The sequence below is a fragment of the Anopheles maculipalpis genome, chromosome 2RL (genome assembly GCF_943734695.1).
Source record: "Anopheles maculipalpis chromosome 2RL, idAnoMacuDA_375_x, whole genome shotgun sequence".
Taxonomy (NCBI): Eukaryota; Metazoa; Arthropoda; class Insecta; order Diptera; family Culicidae; genus Anopheles; species Anopheles maculipalpis.
The window spans coordinates 23340624-23361423 of NC_064871.1; the positions used below are offsets into that span (position 1 = coordinate 23340624).

The 20800-nt window shown below is 41.4% G+C and overlaps 4 protein-coding genes across 4 annotated transcripts in view; 2 read left to right on the forward strand and 2 right to left on the reverse strand.

Moving 5' to 3' along the window:
* Positions 1-12173, reverse strand: part of LOC126559152 (39S ribosomal protein L43, mitochondrial) — a 169016-nt gene extending 156843 nt beyond the window's left edge. Inside the window, exon 1 of the mRNA XM_050215267.1 lies at positions 12170-12173. The gene's annotated coding sequence lies outside the window, so the exon portion shown is untranslated. The remainder of the gene's footprint in view (positions 1-12169) is intronic.
* LOC126556771 (uncharacterized) overlaps positions 1-20800 on the forward strand; it is a 364167-nt gene that overhangs the window by 100897 nt on the left and 242470 nt on the right. The gene's annotated exons all lie outside the window — the stretch shown is intronic.
* LOC126557526 (beta-alanine transporter) lies at positions 1281-10811 on the reverse strand. Its single transcript, XM_050213331.1, has 7 exons — positions 10577-10811; positions 10380-10498; positions 4103-4265; positions 3814-3990; positions 3519-3668; positions 2048-2275; positions 1281-1965 (listed from the first exon to the last, which is right to left on the reverse strand). The coding sequence occupies exons 1-7, from the start codon at positions 10807-10809 to the stop codon at positions 1281-1283; spliced, it is 1755 nt and encodes a 584-aa protein (XP_050069288.1). The 5' UTR covers positions 10810-10811.
* Positions 4133-20800, forward strand: part of LOC126557752 (lysyl oxidase homolog 2B-like) — a 249133-nt gene continuing 232465 nt past the window's right edge. The window contains exon 1 of the mRNA XM_050213630.1: positions 4133-4263. The gene's annotated coding sequence lies outside the window, so the exon portion shown is untranslated. The remainder of the gene's footprint in view (positions 4264-20800) is intronic.

Below are 20800 nucleotides of genomic sequence, written 5' to 3' on the forward strand. Positions count from 1 at the left end.
TCGCGGAAGATTGGGGAAAACGAATACATTCCACAAAAGTCAATATTTTTAAGAAGAAAAAAAATACTTTGCTCGATTCGCTATCGCTTTTCTACAGTCTGAAAGTTCCATTCCGGAAAAAAGAACGGTTGCTATAGAAATAATGCCACAACCGAACATCAATCACTAGTGCTGAACCGAGTTCGTGTGAAAAGAAAAGCAAAAATTTAAATTATCGACTTCGAACACAAATTTTAATCCTCGTTACGATCCGTTTAATGCAATGTTTGCTTTTGGGACAATGGAAAGCAAAGAAATTATAAAGCAAATTTAACGTATGCAACGAGATGAACAATTTAGCAAATGTCTAAGAAAAAAAAACCCCCTGGTGATAAGTGAACATTGGAAGTTTGTAAACGGAAAGGAAGGAGTAAAAAAGCATATAAGAACATCATATCGATTACTCGAGACAACCGAAACGGAGAAAAAAATTCTAGCCAAAACCAAACCAAATCACTTTATGCGTAGAAATGCGTTTTAGAAAATTGAAGTATAAAATCCACAAAATTGTATCGCTAAAATGGAAGAAAAGGAGCGGAAAGAATCTCGAAATTGTATGCAAAATTTATCTATAAAACACGACTAGACAATTTGAATACATGACTGCTCTCAAAGACATAGTCAGGGTTTCATTAAGAATGTAATTTAATGTAAAGCAAAATCAAGAAAACAAAATCATACCAATAAGAAAGGAAGATAAAGAAAGGATCGAAGATGATGTGATTATGTCCTTCGAGTGAAATTGAGCTTTGAAAATACCGTTCAACAGGAAAAGGGAAGCAGGCACACGGTACGTTCATTTCCATAGAATCTAACCCTACGGAATATCGCTTTCCTGTGTTTGACCGCATGTCCGATGACTGAAGAAGGAACTGGTATAGGCTAAGCTGAATCCAAACTCAGTACACAGTACATGGCGTTGCAAGCAAAGTCCAACAAGCATGGCCAATCTTTGCGAACCTTCCAGAACGGAATGGACGCACAGAGCCCGTTAGAGAATCGTATGCAAATATTTATGAATGAAAAACAAGGAATCAAATTATAATAGCAAAATAAATTAACAACTCTTCTATCGAGTGATGAATGTGAACAGACGAACGTGGTGGTGAGGTGGTTGGAAAATGAAGGAAATACAAAATCTAAAACAAACATAAAACGAATCCACAGGTGATTGGAATGGTGAAGTGATAACGAAAGAAACGCGAAACGCCGCAGAACGAATGGAGGTAATGTTTTTATTTTTATTTAGTCCCAACACTGACCGTCTCCTCTTCACCTTCGGGTACTGCCAATCGGAACGTTTCTTCTGGTTTTGCATCCGTTCGGGTTGCCGATGCTTGAGATTTTGATGGTGCCTTCGGCAATGACCAGAACCGTTGATTCTTGCCAAATTCCTGCGCTTCCTCAATCGTGTTCGGCAGTGACTGATGCAGGGTTTCGGGCAGGAAGAGTGCCGCAAAAATGCCCACCGCCGACGAGAGTCCCATCACCAGGAACGGATAGCGTACGTCATATTCCGTGCCGAGATGCACGACGTACGGTCCAACGATTCCGAAGATGGTGGCCGCGATCGTACCGACGGCCATACCCGTTTGCCGCAAGCAGGTCGGATAGATCTCGATCGATTGCAGATTGACGGCAAAGAAGGTGATGCTGATGCAAAACTTCACTACCGTTGCCAGAATCGTGGCCGCCATTTCGCTGGCCGGATCACGCACAATCATCACCAGCACGATGCAGACGACCGTCGCACAGCAGAGGGCAAGTGCGTTGGTTGCCCGTCGGCCGTAGCGGTCACTAGCGCGCTGGCCCATGTAAGCTGCCGGCACTTCAATCAGTCCCTGGTACATGAAGTTTAGGAACGGATTGCCGTCCATACGTGAGCTAAGCAGCACCAGCGTAAAGTATGTCACGCTGCACACCGTCCTGGAAGTTCAAGGTAAGAAGGAATTTCATTGGTAACATGTTCCGGGGTGGGGCGGGTGGTTTGAAAGAAGGAAATACATACCAACACAGGATAACGAGCAACGTGTTCTTTGCCATTCGCCATCCGATGAATAGCGAGGCGAGCCCGTACACGGTGTCGGTCCGATGGTTGGCAAGTCGCTTTTCCAGCACACTCTCGTCGTACGGCAGCTCCCGGATGCCGTTGATAGTTGCAATTTTCCGCAGCTGCTCCATGGCCTGCCGATAGTTTCCGCGTGTCGCTAGCCATCGGGGCGATTCAATCGTGTATCTACAAGGGAAGTGGCAAAGATGTGAGATTCATCCAATGTGGTTGCGATGTTCAATTTGCTTTTGATTGGCCAACATTATTTAAATATTTGGTTGATTATATTGAGCGGAAAAATTGGACTATTGCTTTTTACAATCTTCAATTTTTAAACGTTGATAGACGTTTGGAAAATTGGATGGAAGATTTATAGATCTTTTCTAGTTTTATGAAATTAAAATTTAATTTTGCACTCAGATTCGAACGGTTAAAGGCACAGTGAATGTTTATAGTCCCCTTCATGCAAGAACAAATTACTGACACCTTTAAAAGTATTAAAAACTATCATCCTCATCTAGAACCACGACACAAGAGTGTTTTCCAGTTGTCTCGCACATCTCGCTGCTCTATCAACGCTCGTTAAATGTTCAACATATCACATCCCAGCTAACGCTTTTTCAGTGTGCAACGCAAATTAAAAAGTTTTGTTCTCCAGTACCGTGCGCGACATTGTTGCATTTTCAATCAAAATGCTTTCCTGGTGACGCAGACACACTTGTACACTGAAGACACGGAACAAGCTCCCCGGGAAGGGATGCTTAGTTGGAATGCTTTTCTAGCTGGAAGCATCCAAAATTCCTATTCCTGAAACGTTGCATGCACGGATGCATGGAAGGTAAGCGTTGCAAACTGGAACTATGCATATTGCTTCCGGTGTAGTGAATAATGTAGTTTCTTTCTCCACCATCCGGGGCACATTCTTTGTCGTGTAAAGCACTGCTAAACGTGACAAAATGAAAAAGGGATGAATCTAATGTTCTTTTCTTTTTTTGTTGATAGCATTAGATAAATGCAGTGTCCAAAAACTAGGACAATATGGGGGAAAAAATGGTTCACTACAAGAGCATTTCAATGCAATTGATCTCATGGAAGCGATGAAGCCTGCATCCTCACTGCTGCGAGCAAATAAACAATCCACTTGAATGTGACGATCAAAAGCGTAGCCATGTTTTACACGTTCCAATTTTTGTAGTTTTTGCCGTGTACAGAGAGAAAAAATAGTGTCTGACAGTGTGCACCCGAAAGAGTGAATTTCTTCCGAAATTCCAGTCAAATGAACTTTTGCTGATGACGTGCATTTGACAACATTTCGAGGAACCATGCGGCACCGGTGCACCAAACAGCTTGATTGCATCATTGCATTTGGAGTGATTGAGGAGAGAAGAAAAAGGAAGAATGTGTGCTCCAAAAAATTGAACCAACTTACCTCGGGATAAATACGAACACAGCGATCGGCATCGTTACAATCAGCAATGCCCAGAACCAGTCCTTTGTAGCCCAGAACACCATCGGCAGGATGCACAAACCGGTCGTCCAACCGATGCACTGCATCATCGAAATGTGGCCGCGTCTTTCGCTGCACGTGTGAGAGCGACAGTGAGAGAGAAAGAGAGAAGGGAAAAGAAAAAAAAAAAAGGATAACAAATCGTGAAACAGGAACGTCCAATTTACGCGTGCATCTTCACCACCCGGCATGTTGTTTGTCAAACGCGCCGGCTTACCTTTTCGATATCTCCATCGCAATGATCAAAGGTGTCTGAAAGATGGAGTGTGCCGTCAGGCTGCCGACGACGGCCGCTATGCAGAACACGACGTAGTGGGCGGCAGTAAACATCGAAACCAGACGACCGGCCGTAATGATCAGTATGCTCAGGTAAAACACCGGCCGGCGGCCTAATCTGGGTTGAAACAGAGGAGATGCACCGGAATTGGGGAGAGTTAAAATCGTTAGCTGAGTTCTCCGGCCCACGTCCCTAGTAGGGCACTGGGTGGGCTGGGGTTGATGCTTACGTATCGCCCAGGTGGCCAAAGATGACGGTACCGACGAGTTCACCGAGCCGGTTGTAGATGAAAATGTTCGTCTCGCGGAAACCCTTATCGCAGATCCAATCGTACTCGGTGATGGGCGTCCGGTCGTAATAGGTGCGATCGTAGTCGTACCCGTACGCGCAGTCTGTAATTTAGGGAGACAAGGATACAAAAATGTGAGCAATTTGGTAGTTTGGTGAATATAGGGTAGTTTCGCCAGCGAATTTACCAAATATTGTGATGATTGGTAATGAAGAAATGGAGCTGTTTTACATGAATAGTGGCAGGTATATGAATTGCTCTTTACTAAATCCCTAACAGAAGACAAAGAACCGTGAACTTGTAACTTATTTTTACGTGACACGTTGTGCTCCAAGGATCTCCGCGTCGGAAGTTTATAATACCGATGAACAAAGACACAGCCCAAAGACAACGAAGGCCCTGTACTCGTGTTCAAATCATGGGGGTCACAGCTCGAAATAGACTCCTAAGAGTATGGGGTGCTGGACATGTCATAAGAAAGGCACCGGATTATCCAACTCGTAAATAAGCGACGCCTAACATGACTTCCCCCGTAGTGAGGTCTGATTAACCAATCAGTCTTGTAAGCTTTTTGATGGTTGGAATGAACTTGAATATCGTTAAACCAAGAAGAAGAAAGAGATGATTGAGACATCTGCATATGACCGGAGGAATAGCTAGTCAAAACAAGTATTTTCTAGTTTGCAGACAGAACAGAAATATTATCTGTAAGGTGTGATAATAGAAGCCTTTATTGACATTCTCGGTCTATGTCGATAAAGAAATAGACATAGACATAGTCGGACTTCACGTGGATATCAAAAGCGAATGAAGGTCATGCATTAACTAGAGCACCTTCGGCCTTCCGCTAATAAACCTTCGAACGGTTTATTAAAAAAGAAAGAATCAAAACTGTAGATAAACATAATTAAGCTTCCTATGTTTCCTACTCTTTTATCTTATTTTTTGTGTCTAAACGATCTATACAATAGTTCGAATTCCCAACATCGTCCGACAACAGCACCGTTTTTACTTAGCATTAAACGTGTTACTGAAAACAAAACTGTCTCACTTAAGCACTTGCAAACATTCAACAATGTCTGAAAATAGCTTCCATCTGCCGGGAGCGGTATTCTGAACTAACATCTGCAAACCAAACATCCCACAATAAGTAATTTTAAACCGTCCTACATCCGTCCTACAAATCCCGCCTTTTCCCACTGCCTATTTGCCACTTATACTTGCACCGGTATTTTCCGATCGATTAAACCGCTGCCACTGTTTCCTACCCAATGCATAAACGCTAATTTCACCGTTCACTGCCAGTTCCGTTGTGGACCGGAATGATCGACCAAAATCGGCGGTCGATCCGCAAGCAGAAGGCTGATTCTCGCGACAAGATGTGTATGCGCAGGGAAATAAAAACAAATTGAAAAGCCAGAATCGATACTGAAAACAAATCGAAACAGTGCGCGTCTGATGTAGAGAGTGAAATGGAAATATTCTTGCCTTTAAATGAAGCATTTTTACTCTTCGGACAAATCCATTCACCACAAGGCGAGGAATGGGAAACCGCATTTATGTGTCTCGTTTGTTGTGTTTGGAATAATATCCTTCGAGGAAATGTGTGGTGAAACACGTACAGCAAAAATGCGTTTATTTGCTTTAACACCGTTCATTGCGCGTTGAAATGTACAATTCCGGTGAAAGGCAAAAGCTGTCCGTGTACCGTTTGGTGAAATGGAGCAGTGGAGGGTTAAGCGTTTTACCAGGAATTTTGTATGTTTTTCTTTGCATCAACATGCTTAACCATGCACAGTAACCATGCTCTGGTGTGGGGTAAACACAGCCCGACACCACCGCAGGACGTTCCTTTCCGATTCGTAATAAGGGGTGGCGAAATGTAAGAGTCACATTTACCAAACTACCGAAGCGCATTAGCAGTTCTTGTCGAACAAATGAATTTACACACACTTTAATCTGCTCGAATTTGGTCATTCGGTTGTGTTGTTTATAAAATAAATCCCACCGTAATTTGCTGTTTTTCGTCCATCCAGCCTGTTCGGTGTGTACGCTGGTTGAGCGTAGAAGTAACAGTTGTGCAAGTTCTTGTGGAATTCATTTCGCCTCCCTCACTTTTGCATTTGCTGCCTGCCAGAGTCTGCTCGAAGTTCGTAGCTCCCGAAGCAACGAATTGCGTTCCCGCTACACACTGCTTACAATCGAGCAGTACAAGCTTTGCAAGGTACTAAATTTAGTAGCACATATTTGCCTTGAGTAGAGGGAAAAAATTGAAAGAGCTTTCTAGCGCTTTGCAAAAAACAAAATAGGAAACAGAAAAAAAATGAAACAGCTCTTCGGGATGGTGGGTAGCTTGGCAAAGAGTTCGGTGCACTTTCTGGGTAACAAAAAAAAAAAAAAAACGTCGAAGAAAAAATTACATTCCTTCTCGTTAGCTTCCGTTGCCGAGGTGCTCAGACAAAGACGTTGCACGGAGGGGTTCGCAAGCTTCAAGTTTTCATTTATTTTTATTTTATTTTCCGTTGGAGTATATTTTTTGCTCGTTTTTTTTTTCATCCCGTTGCGAAGAATGTTTCATTTTTGTAACCTGATGTTTTGTTTTGTTTTATGAGTGTTTCATTCTGTTTGCTTTTGTTTCCAAAGAGATATGAACATTCTTTAAGAAAAGAACTTGGAAACTTACATCGTGTTTGCTGTTGGAATATCGCAATAAAATATAGTTAAATTAAATAAATCTTATTCATTGCGATACAGACAATTCGACAAGCATCATTGTAGCTGCAAATTATTTCATGCTATTCCTAAATAGTTTTGTGTCAAAGCAATGGGACGCAACGGGAGGACGTTACGTTTCGCTTCAAGCAGACAATGATATTAAATAAATATTTTCGCTACACTCTGCATCGCTATCCTGTCTGGAAAGACCTCTCCAACTGGATTTATTTACTAAAAACACCAAGTCAACGGATTGGTGTTCCGTTTGGTCACAATCCTTCCTTCCCACAACCCTTGCATTGAAAGCTTCATTCAAATATAACGTGTATCAATTCTGTTTCTGTTTTTTCCACCCTGTTTTGTACCATCGATTTTGTGTTATTGTTCTGCCAAACCGTTTTGGATTATGCAAAGAATTTCCATCATCCACCGTGCAGTTTCTTTCCATCGGTACACCGCCACGAGGCTGCCGATGTGTGTGGGTGAGGCAATGCTCGTTTCTTGACTTTTCTTGGGAGCATCATTCACAATTTATGTCTTCGCCATGGGCAACACTCCGATTATTTTACAACAATTTCGCAAACTTTCACCGGCGTTACCCTTGCGGTGGAATGGACCAATAAAAAGGGGTGAAAAGAAAGGAACCACTCGGTGGGCGGGCTCTCCGTATCACAAGTATTATTGTTTAAACCGCTTAAGGTCGCGCTTTGTCGCATTGTTTGCTAACTTTTTCGTTTCTTTTAACCTTTTTACACTTTTCCCTTTTTTACTGTTTGGCATTGGATGCCTTTATCTGCGTATACATTTGTGTGTCTACGTGTGTGTGTGTGTGCCTTAAACCGTTTTAGTTTGCCGGCAGTTTGGTTTGGTTGCCTTTTTCTCCCCAAGGGAGAAAGTGCATGACGTCAGATGAATTTCGTCTTTACTTTTAGGCTTCTCACATGATTCTTTCTGTGTGAGAAGGGAGGACTTTCTTTAATAGTTTGTGCCGAGGGATGCAACATTCCGAAAACCATTTCACCTTTTCTTAAGAATTTTGTGAGAGAAGATAAGGTACGCTGTTAAGCGTTAACGAAGTTTGATGGTTAAAAATAATTAAACTTTTGTATTTTCAGTTTGGGATACAGAAGATGAAGAAAATCCATCGTTCAAACTCTGTCTTAAAGCTTCAATTGTAAATATAGCCTAAACATCTGTCGACCAGGTATTGAGTTGTACGTCAATTTTTGATCTTATCTCTTTCTTTTATTTAATTTGATTCGTCTTTGTATAGAAATGTTTGGCAAATTCTTATAGAAATAATTCTCAAACACATACAAAAATCTGACAATAGGGCCTAGAGCCGTCATACTATATTAAATAAACATTCAAAAATCAAAAAAATTAACTAACAAGGATTTTGTTGAACATTACAATAAAAACAAGTTAGAAGATGGAGGCGCCCGGTACGTTATGGACAAATATAATGAGTTCAACATATTTTTGAGTTAATCGTTGTACCTTATGTTCGACGAGAGAAATATTATCTTTTTTCATCAGCTCACAGTGGAAGATCCTTCCATTTTACCCTCCAACATTTCTTCATAGTGTGTGATAATTGGACAAGGCAAAAGTATTTCTATTATCACTATTACAAGCTACATAATATTTGGAAAGGGATTATTTTAAATGCTTTCTTCGTTGCGTTGTGTCCTTTATTGAACTTTCTGGAGGCAATGTGATAGCTTTATCATTATCTTTATCTCAACCTCCCTGAAGATAAGTTTAGACTACTTTTTTATAATCAAAATTGTCCTAGTCACATTGATACATCAAACTGTTGGATTTTTCCCGTTTGTTCACCTACCGAAAGTAATCGTCTTAAGAAGAGTTTCAAGAATCTTTTTTCGTTAAACAAAAAAAGAATATTGAAGAAACCCGGTAATCTCAAAGGAAATGATTTTCATTTTACAAAGCTCGACATGTGAGGGATGTAACCATTCCGGCAATATCACTTTTGAAAAACGACAACAACCTTAATAGTGTAATCTCTTACAGCTCGGAAAAGATATTGCCAAATGAAAAATAAATACTGTAACCTCATTTAGTCTGAGCGATTGGTTTCTTACGCTCTGGCTAAGAAAAACCTTTTTTTCTGTCTTGTTTGTTGTCTCAAAGGCTTTGCGGTTCGATTCGATCCACCATTTACATCAAAGTAAATCCTCTTCGTCGAACGCAGTGAACGCAGACTCAATCGGCAGTTGTTTCCCTTTTTTGCCCCAAATCCATACACTGATAGGATCACCTTTTTCTTTGTAAACTCCAACGCACAATCACAGTTGGGTAGAAATGCTCTACAAAATAGAAAGCATGCAAATAGCATGAGAAGACAACAACAAAAAAAAAGAACCAGAACCACATTCCATTAACCTAAGTTGTCCATAAATGACCGTTACAATACTGTCGGAAATGCACTGTAAAAGGATACGTTTTGCTGTATGGCGAGAGCAAAAGAAAAATCCAGCAAGAGCACTAACAATAACACAAAAAAATGAGAAGAAAACAGGGGAAACATAAGTAGGAAATCTACAGGATGACGATCATCATTTGGTTGCGGAACTTTCTACGCTTTCTTGTGTCCTTTTGCCCTGCCCTGGAATGGCAAACCGCAAAATCCCGTCCATTTGAAATAGTGGCACGCGCCGCTTTCAGCAGGAATGGAGGGTAAGCAAAATAGTTTTCCACAAGATTAAACCTTCTTCACGATTCGACCGTTTGCTAACGCATTTTCCGTAATGGTACAACTGGCCGGGGCAGGGTCGATGAAGATCGGAAGAAAACCGGCCAGAGTTAACCGTTTAACACGCGCCCGGATCGTCTAATCTTTTGCCACAAGCGCTTTTCTTGAGATTGTCGGTGTGTGAGGCAACTTACGGAACCTCAAGAGGGTTGGATCCTTGAAGCTGAAGGACTTGTACAGTTGTATCGGTTTCTTTTTCTATATTCAAACGTATCAGCCAATTGAGTGAATTTCCGTAAGAGAGAGAGGCTCAACTCAACTCGTTTGACGCTCGATGGACGCACGGTATTCGCTTCTGCTTGGGGCTAAAGCGACATACCCGCAAGTAATCCTCTTTAAATTGAGCAAACGAATCCCTTGAAGAATTTTGCTTTCCACATCGACCCGTATCGGAGGATCAGCTCGGTTAGGTGAACGAAGCTTCCCAGTGAGCAAAACCGCAAGAAAAAGGCTGTACAGAGTGGCAGTGAACCGGTTCCAAGATTACTATTCTAATGATGGATCGAAATGGATGGGTAAATGAGATGGAATGTATTTAGCATTTTTGATATGATTTGAAAATAAAAAAGCGATTGCTACTTCTACTGGCCAAGATTGCAATATCGTTCTAAGATTGCCTATCTGCAGCAAAAGGTACCATCCATTATGAGCGAGCTAGTTATGTAAATGTGATCGTAAAAAGAATGTCGGTCAACGTTCATACATAACATAAATTCAACTTACCGATGATGTCGCTACTTTGAAATTCCTGCCATTCCGAGTAGTGACGCTTCAGATGCTCCTCGGTGACGTTGTACATCTGACATTTGCTGTATCCAAGCTGTCCACGGTTATCCGTTTCTCTGCCCAAAGATCGTTGTAATAAATCGTGTGTTTAATAAATCAGATTGCTAAAAGCGCACACTAAAAGTCACACTCACCTGGGTAAGGTAAGATTTTTCCATAGGTTCGCATCGGTAATGTTGTACAGTTCCATGCCGGGTACGTGACAGTTGTGGGGCGGTTTATTGAGCGCCAGGATGATGCTCATGTACGACATGGACGCAAAGCAGATGGCACCGAAGTTGAAGAGAAGATTGTAGCGGCGCTGGAATTTGCCATCGTTACCGGCCTGCGCCATGATTTCGTCGTAGCTGTCATTGGCAGAATCCATGGCGGCGTTCTATTCTTGGCAATACTAATATGCTTACGTACAATGACGGTGCAAAGATGACGCTGGAAGCGAAGGTAAGTAGACGTATTGGTGTTGAAGTTTTATGTTAAATTTGTAGTAATTTTTTTTGTGTTTTCATTTTTATGTTTTTTGCTACCCTTCAATTTCAAAGTCAAATAATATTTTATTTATTTATTTATTTATAATTGATTATTAAGGTTGATTGCCGTATTGTCAACACCGCTTGTGTTGAATAGACAAATAATATTTAAATACTATTTAGAATACAACATCGTTTGGAAGGAGTTACAATTACTACAAGTGATAATTATTTTAAAGCACAAACAGCAATAATATGGGAAATGCATAATAATCGCAGTCACAAATAATATATTCTATATTTAATAAAACTTTTTGGACAAGGAAAAAGTTTTATTAATCATGTGCATCAAAATATTTCCCAAATATTTTATGAGTAATTATGAATGATATATTTTTACAACAAAAAAAAATTAATTCAACTCTTTTGCAAGTAAAATCAATGCGAAAAGTTCATCAAAATATATTCAATTTTCCAAGAAAATAATCAAGCTAGATCCTGGCAAACAGGAAACGAGAACATCAACCGAACATTATTAAAGTTTCTATGAAAATTCAATTTACTACAGTCTATAGGATTTTAAGCAGAAGATAATTTACACAACAAAAATCTGAAGCACTACTCTAATAACACAAAAATTTTCATCGAATCTCTTGATACGTTCAATGGCATGAAACACAACAATTCTTGCCACTGGGATACCGGCGAAACATTTTCCGCAATTACGCAAATTTACTACAATCATATGCTTCCCAGCATCCACGGGTCGTTGGAAAAGCTTCGTCCATTTTTCTTACCAGCAATTTCCATTCGTGCAATTCACCTTTTTAGCCCACGACCAAAACAAGTCCCTTTAAGTGCGTACGCAATGCGTATTTGTGTCCGAAACAATTTACCGACCATCCTTTCCACAGCTTCCCCATCCATACCCGGTCCAACGTAAACGAAGGGACCCATCCGGGTGGGACTGTATGTGGCCTTATTTCCACTCGCAATCACGCTGACACTGACGCTGTCGTTTCACTTTTGCACATAAGCGCGGCGCACTCGCAACACAGCGCAAAAAGCAGAAGTGAATTAAAAATAACGCTACAACGATGGTGAGTATGAATCGCCGGAATGATAGAGCAGTAGTGCAGAACTGGTGACAAAGGTTCACGATGGGTTCACCGAGCTTGCAAAAGGGGGGCAAGGGGGGCATCGACTTCATTTTCATATTTTTAATTTGCCCTTACCGAAAAGGTTTGGTGCGTACGTAACGTACACGGACAACGGTGGAAAATGGCAATATATTGCTGCTGGAAATCATGCATTCGTCAGCATCGTACCTTGCGAGCTTGCCCTGCCTCTTTCCAGCGTTCATACCGGCACGGTGGGGTAAAATTTTAATTTTGATGTAGAAAAATCATGCCCATGGTTGGGAGATTTTGCGTACGACCGTTCGAAACATATGAAAGCTTAGCGATGATTTGCAAATAAAACATATGCCCGGTTAAACCCGGATGAGTGGGCACCACCATCCCATTCAGCTAAAGGGTAGAAACAGTCAACGAACGAATGCCTGTGTCATTGTAATGTTGTAGTATATGGAAATGAGTTTGGTATGGTTACAACTACAAATTTTATTCTATCCATCTGTCGAATGTTTTGGGAGAAGTAAACGGATGTTGGGAGGCTCTAGTATGCTTTAGGAGCACAGGTATTGCATATTGTATCATGTCAACGGTTCTATTAGATTAAAAATCGAAATGCGTATGTGTATGGACTCTTTTATGAGCTTTATGTTAGTGGAAGATATGCCAAACCCGTAGCTCACAGTGTCATAAAACCAATCGAAGACTTTTTTACTTCTTTTGCTCTACAATCAAGCGGTTTTGGCCTGCTTTTACTGGCTTCATCGACTTAAACTGTCCGGAAACGAATTTCAAATCCCCGGTTCTGCAATCTGACGACCAGCTTCACTATCACCTCAATAGACGTTTAGGCATCTTTATTTACACTAGGGAAAATAAAGTAAATTAACAATAAAGAAAGTTGGTAGATAAAGCCGAAGAAGTTATAGAGCAAGAAACAGATTAAATTTAATATAATCTGTCAACAAAATCGCATCTAATTCTCCGATAAGTTGGTTTTGTCAATGTTTTCTATTGGCAATTGAAAAGAAAATATTTTGATCCTCTTATCGGATGTGTAGATAGATTACTAGGAGAGATTATTTAGAGAAGTGTTATTTTCGAGGAGAAATCCTGGGCGCCAACAAAGAAAACCACAAAGAAACTATCTTTTCACCAATCAAGAATAAATCCTAGCTGGGAATCAGCGTTGTTCTGCATTTAATTGCACTTCATTTGTTTGCAAAAATGTCCTAATTAGTTTAGGTTGTAACGTTTAAACTGATTAAAAAAAAATTTATTAATGTTATTATGTTCTTTTGGATATGTGTTAGTTCTTTTTCCAAAGTGGAACATGTTTACGACTATCAGGAATTTTAGATATAGTTTTCAACTGTTTGGCGTTCACTACTCATTGCTGAAGGTTGTTTCGCATGCCAAATTGAATCAGTAGATCCACTTAATAGCCAACATGATCAAAAAACAAGGAACAAAAAAGCGCCAACCCAACTGCAAACACTTCTGATCGAAAAAGAACAATGGCTCAAGTCATTGATTTTAATCCCACTCAATTATCCGACTTCATGGTGGAAGCCTTTCTCCATCAAGCACATTTGACTGGTGCTCTTCATCTGTACGATTACCACACTCAACTTGTCCATCATGCACTAACAGAAATGTTCAGTTTTCTATTCGGAATGCCAAATTCACCACCACCCCATTGGCAGAAAAATGGTTTCGGGGGGAAAACTAAATTTGTCAGACTCGAGTGTTAATGCTCATTTCCGGCGTGACAGAGCACATCGAATCTCACTTCCCATTGGTCGTCACTAATTACACACACACACACACACACACACGCACACACTTTTCCCCCTCACTAACCTCTGCAAGATGAAGCACCAAATCACTGGACCACAGAGACACCTGGAGAATTCCTACTGATATCCCTTCACTGCACACCCAGAACTTCCCCAGCACACCGCAACCACCACACTCTAAGGACACTTTAATTAACGCTTAATTGGGTTTCAATTTGTTCAATCTGTCGATCTAAATCGTACTTTCGGACAGCAGTCCACATTCGGCTCCGACCGCGGCACACATCGATCACTTCACTACACCTCACCGCAAAGCGTCCCGCTTGAAGAATGTCCTATTCCAGCCGGACACACTGCGTACAGCAAAACATCCACCCGACGGTTCGCGAGATGCCGGACGGACTGATAAGTGCCGAGTGTCCGCGAGCCGTCTACACCGGTACCGTCATCACCAGTGCTCGCTGGGCAGCATTATCTTTTATTGGATTTAAGATTATGAATGACGGTTTGTGGACGCGAACGCTTCCTAGAGGATAAGTGCGCATGCAGATGGTCATGGTTTGGATCAGTTATGTAAAGTTTGCTCCGACATCCTGATAAGACAGTGTGTAATTGCTTTGAACTGGCCCGAGCAAAGCAGTTCCAATGCTCCGTGGATGATTGCTTGCCGATCGTCTGCATTCGTTAACCTTAATTAAAGTTCTCTTGGATTGTATGAGTCTATTTTGTCCCTTATTACTCACGCCCTTATCAAAAAGGGCTGTATGAGTGCGTGCTACAGATGGCTTAATAGAGTCATCTTATTTGCCATTTGTTCTATTACCGTCCCCAACCGGTGGGTGTATGAAGATCGTATGTTGAATTATTACCGTCCCAGACAGGCGCAGGATGTATAGTGTCAAGCTGTTGACTTTGTAGTTTTTTTTTAAATACGAGCGATAGAGTTCAAGGTTCTATCCAAGCGAGGGATGATCATTCGCACCTGTGACGACACAGCCGTACAGCTGAACTTGAACTGTGTGATATCTTCCACAGCCTCCGGAGTTGGTCCAGTTTTTTGCGGTATACTAAATTGTTCCAATTGCTTCCCAGGCGAGCGAAGGAAGAACTGTTCTCGCGACAACTGTTGCGAAGCATGTGCTTGGAATTATTCAATCAAGTGCCATTAACGTGATGCGTTAGTACGCTGAGCCGTTGGCCGTTTTTTTTTTTTTGGCTTAGCTGATCGAGCTTGTTCCGAGTATCTCGTGAGGTACAATTACGGTGCTTTTGGCGGTCAGAATTCTTTTCTTCTCAATAAAGTAATGAATGACGGAAGTCGGATTATGATCGTCTGTGAAAATGGTGTTGAAATTCAGTGTATTCTTTTGATGTGTTAGTTATGCATGTAATTGATGAAACGTATGAAGGAGGGCCAGTGGTGGATTAACCTATGAACAGAGCTGGCGGTGGCTAATTCCAAATTTAAAAATTGCAAATAAAATTTAAAATGATACCAGCTACCTCCTCGAATGCATGCTCGCCTGTTACTACCACTCTCTCCCAGTAGAAAATTGGCTCAAAACGAGGCAAATTTCGATGCAGCAAAATTTGATAACAGGTAACAGGAGAGCATACCAGGCGAGGAAGTAGCAAATCTAAGATAAGAAAGGGGTCATAAAAAATTTCCGTCATGAAATATATTTTTCCTTTCCAGTTGAGTGTGTTCCTCAATTCTATGTTGCTAGATCTCATTTTTGTTTATTTCTTTAAATATCTTTAAAAAGACTTTCATAATATATTTTTTAATGTTAAAGGGAACTAAAGGAGATTTTCCAAAAACTTCCGGGAAATTTTGCCATAAGCATTCCCGTGGAAAATCGACGATGAGTTGGTTATTCCTGATTGGCCACATTGATCCCAAAAATCGGAACCTTTTCGAACCGAGATTCAATGTGATAGAGGGCTCCAATTTCCACTACACATTGGGAAATTGGATATTCTAAAATCCGCCAGAAAGACTAAATCCACCACTGAGAAGGACTACCTCTAAATATGTATACTGAAGACGTCTACCATTCGGCACGGTCCCAGTGGTAGCGGTGGCGGTCTTCACTCGACAGGAGCGGTGTAAAAAACTTATCCGGACCGTTCCCTCATTGTGTGGAATGGCCAACTATGTTTTATCAGCAGCAAGCCTATTATGCCATTCAATGGCCAGTGTCGCGTACGCAAAGGTTCGATGACGTCCATCATACTTTATAGCATAGTGTAGGTTTGCTTGTAAATTAGATTTAAAAACATAACCTTAAGCCAATAAATTAGTTTTGTATCTGGCTAATCTTTGTTGGCAGGATAAGCGACGTTGCTATTGAAAATAATTTTATGTACGAATCAAAATATAAATTGTTAGCTAAATATCCGCTACGATATAGAAGCCCTAAATTATCTTCTATAAATTCAAAACCTTCCTATAGATAACTCTTGACGTATGCGGTATTTTACACAGTCACGTATCCTTAGTTCAATTAATATTTTGCATAACGACTCAAGAAATAGTGTTAATCGTTATTTATAAGTGACCTGTGGTATGGACGCTCGAGGAAAGAAGAAAAAAAAACAATATCGATAAAAAATTTTAACTGTTAAATAATCAATTGCTAATTATTTATTCACAGTGATTTATAAACGTGTTGGAAGTCAATCAATAGATTGAAATTATGAAGTAAATCAGTAATTCTTACTTGAAATCGGACGTGTTAATCCATCCGAATCATACTGCCACATATTAAGCTACAATACGGTACGTGTTATGCGCATTGCCTAACCAACAGGCGTGAACGCAGCTAAATAAATATTCATCAAATGATTGCAACCTTACCGTTCTCCCTTCAATCCGCTTATGTAATGGACCATTTCCATTAGAATTTGGTTCAGTTATTTTCACTTCCAATCATTCAGTGTCGTTTCAACCAGAAATACTCTTGAACTTGATACACTCCTTAGGCAAAGGTTAAGCATTCAGCAAGGAAAACGAAATATCTTCCTGATCTGAAAGATTCTTTGCCGGACGAAAACCGGCCTAACACAGCTTTGTTTGGATGGTTTGCTTTGTTTTTCTTGCCTCCCGCACCCAGACCGGAAATTAACCTTCCGGACAAACGGCACCATTCACCAAATGCCAAAACGGATTGTCCACTTGTCGAGGGCAGTCGACGAGCTACAACAAACGGCCGAAGAAAAGCCGACCCATAACACTGAACCTCGGTACGGAAACAAAGCAAAGCAAACAGAAATCAATAAGCCGATTGTTTATTGCTCCATTGGGGAGGAAGTGGGAGGCTTTTATTCGCTGTGGAGTGAAGCTGAGTGTTCGTAATGAAGGGAGAAGGCTTTTCGTTCGATGTCTGCTTACGTGCTTATGGACAGAACATCGAACGGCAGTCAATTGAGCGATGGGGCGGGAAAACGCACCTAATGATTATTGTTATTTTCACGATTACTTTACCTGGCCAACCATACCCTGGGGGAAAAATGCTTACCTTTAATGGGGTGATAGGTGTGTGTGTGTGTGCGTTGAAGGTTGCTGGGTGGTGACGAGCTGCTGACCGTTACAATAAGAAAGTCCAATTGACAGATTTCTTTCAAAGTTTAGTGCACAAAGACATAAAACCACAACAAACTGATGAGTAAGGGAAACGAAATCAGACTGAAAAGCGGGACACAATCGGCAGATGGATATTCTAACAAGACGCACTGCATAAATCCCTAACCACCCGTATCGATTACACTATCTTGCCGCAGCAATCGCATAATGCCGCCGATCGGTCGTTACAATCGTTTCACATTTTATGGCTACGCTTTCCCGGGAATGACGCGAATCTCGGAGCACGGAGTGGCATCCCGAGGTCAGCTTTGTTTCGTTTTTTGTTTAATGAGCACCGTCAATGATAGCATTTATCGCCGGCAGCGTCACTTTTTGAGGCGATAAATTTGACCCACAATTTACGGCCAGTTAATCGAATTTTATTTCCTTTCCGAACGGTCATCATTTTCATCCGCCATTTAATGGTCAATGGGCTTAAGCTTTTGTGCCGGAGCGTGGTGCCGGGAAGTCGAAGAACTTGAGAATGAAAGCTGTCGTCTGCTTTAATTGCCCTCTGGGTCATGCTCTTTCACCATGCTTGTGTGTTGTGTCTGTGTGTGTTTGCAGGATAAAAGGGAGGTAGAGGGACTGCCACATGCCTGCTGAATATTAGTAGTAGTAGTAGTAGTAGTAGTGGTAGTAGTAGTACAGAGAAGCTTTGTACGATGCGCCATACCTCCAGTAGTTAAGGAACTGTATCAGAAAAGGGCAAAGCTGGTTGGTCGGAAAATCCTTTCAAGGAACGTAGCCTCAAGCACCGGCCCAGAACCAATCACAACCGACCCCGGGAGACAATGGCTAGCTTAAACTTTTGATCTGTCTTTCATCGTTCTGAACGCAACCGTCCGTCGGATCGGCAACTGGGAGGCTACATTGAAAGCCAAGCCAGCCGTACAAAGCGATAGGAAGGTTAGTTGTGCCCTGCTCCGGCAAAACATGGATGGTGGAGGCTTTTAATTTGTTTTCTACTAAGAATCAACATCCCTTTCATGTAGCATCGTTGTTGGCCATGCTTTATCCTTAGCAACAGCAAGAACAGCAGCAGTAGAGCATGAGCATTCAGATGCACCAGGCATCAAGTTTCACTGTGTCGGGCAATTTCTTCGCATTAGAGGCAAACTTTTGCCACGACAACGTACAGCGTACATTTGCTTCCCAGCCAGGGGTAGGAACAAATATTTTTGAACAGATTTTCGGTGCAACAAGGCGAGCTGTGGGCGAGCGGAGTCGAATCTTCCAAACCTCCCGTATGTTAAATCCCTAATCTTCAGGTAGCGTTCGGTAGATTCGGGGAAGTTAATATGCGCCAGAAACGAAGGTGCAAATTGGTGGGAACTGGTCCATTCGTTTCAATGTACGGTGGGAAGTGGAATAACACTGGGTTCTAGGAACCGTTCAAGGGTTCCAACGACGGTCTCTCGTTCACTCACGAAGGATATTGGGGCTTTACCTTCGCACCTGCCTCTAGGGTGCTGGTGCTACTACATGTCGTTCTTGACTGAGTGCACTAAAGCGCTTCTTGAGTAAGTTGTTGTTTCAGCTCGGTTGAGATAGTTGATTGGGTCGGTGCTGTAACGTGACAGCTCCCGACGAAAGCTTCTCATACGCTTAGCCACCGATAGAAGTGATATCTCAGATGCACCACAAAACGGTAAGATCTTACTTGCTGAGTGGAGATGTGTAGAGTGACAACTTCGAGAAGATTGTGTATGACGTGTGGAGTAAGCAGGATAATTGGCAATTATCAACGTCCCTTTTTGCAGGAACGGGTACTCTACATCCCGAAGCAGTTAGCCGAAAAATAGTTTAGCGAATGGTAAGCCGATTAAGTCGGTTCATATTGATTGGTTATGATTGTACAGAAGGAGAATAGTAGGTTTAAACTAGGAAATCTGGATATTTAGAACGTTATTTTCTCTCATTATCAGTGACAATGTTATTTACATACTGAGCTAGTTTTCAAACAGAAACGACCTAAAGTTTATTTTGCACACTCACTTCGATCACCACAAAAAAAAAAAACGTGCAACTATTTTATTTTTCCTTTCTCGAAATTTTGTTTTGAGATGTACAACAATTCCACATTCAACTGCGTTGGTTCCGCATATATTTCACGTACGTAACCGGCTCGAGAAACCGTATGTACGACCGCATCAACCGAAGCCACGGTTGTCAACAACCGGTCGCATTTTCCTGTCCATGCTGAACCCTTGGATTGCTTTCGTATAGGAATAGGAAAATGGTGCAAGATTTATAGTTGTCGCCCCGGTCTCTTCTCCATGCACCACAAATACACACACACAAACGCACACACTCACAACGAGTCGGTTCGGTAGCGGAAAATTTGAATGAATACAGAGCGCAGGAAGGAAAATTTATTCCTAAACTCGCTCTTGCCCGGCATTAAATTATCAATAAATCTTCGGCTCGTCCAAAAAGGAACCGAGGTCTGCCACGTGAACGAAACGCAAAACCACCGCTTTGTGGTATGAATGAATGCGCCAACTGGGAAATGGACATGGGCTTTAGGTTGTCTGGTGATTGGAAGGCATTCCTTTCTTTTTCTTGGCACTTGGTGGCTTTTGTGGGGAAGAGCGAAAAACGAAATGCTTTTTATTTCTCAATCGTCAATTGTGATGAAAGAAGTGTTGCTGACAGTCGATGCGAATATAATGCCATCCAACTGATACTGTTTGCCCGTCCATAAACAGGAAATAAAGTCTTGTACATTCGTATTGCTTTGTTACTATCAAAGTTTACTTTTCGAAAAAGTTATGTCGTAAAATTTACCACGAATGACTTGATTTACTTAACGTCTAAAGAGTCTAGTTTTTTCCGAAATAAAATTTTATTTGAGAAATATTGAAGGAACTGTTTATAGATTTGTTTCTTTTTCCTAGACCAATACTCTGTGTGTGAGTCCGGTTTTTCTTCAATCATGCAAAGGCAACAAATAGAGACGCCATACCGTACCGATGCCGATCTGTAGATTATGTGACTGCGTCTAGAATCTAATCTTCCAACAAATGTACGCAGTGTGATCATTGAGATTAGCAGCAATGCGTAAGAAGCACTGAGAAAGGATAAGGTCAGCACTACTACTAGACAAAGTTGATGCTACAGCTGCTCCCACTACCGGATGCTGTTAAGACACGAGGATGGCTAGTTCTGGTGTTGACATTTTATCTTGACGCTATCTTGTGCCAGCTGTAATCGCTAAATTACCCCAAGTGGTTCGCAATATTTCCGGCTGTCATTCCAAAAGCCGGGCTAAAGCGTGCATAAGATAAGCTTGTGTAAATTTAACGCAAAAGCTACTGACACGCTTCCTACC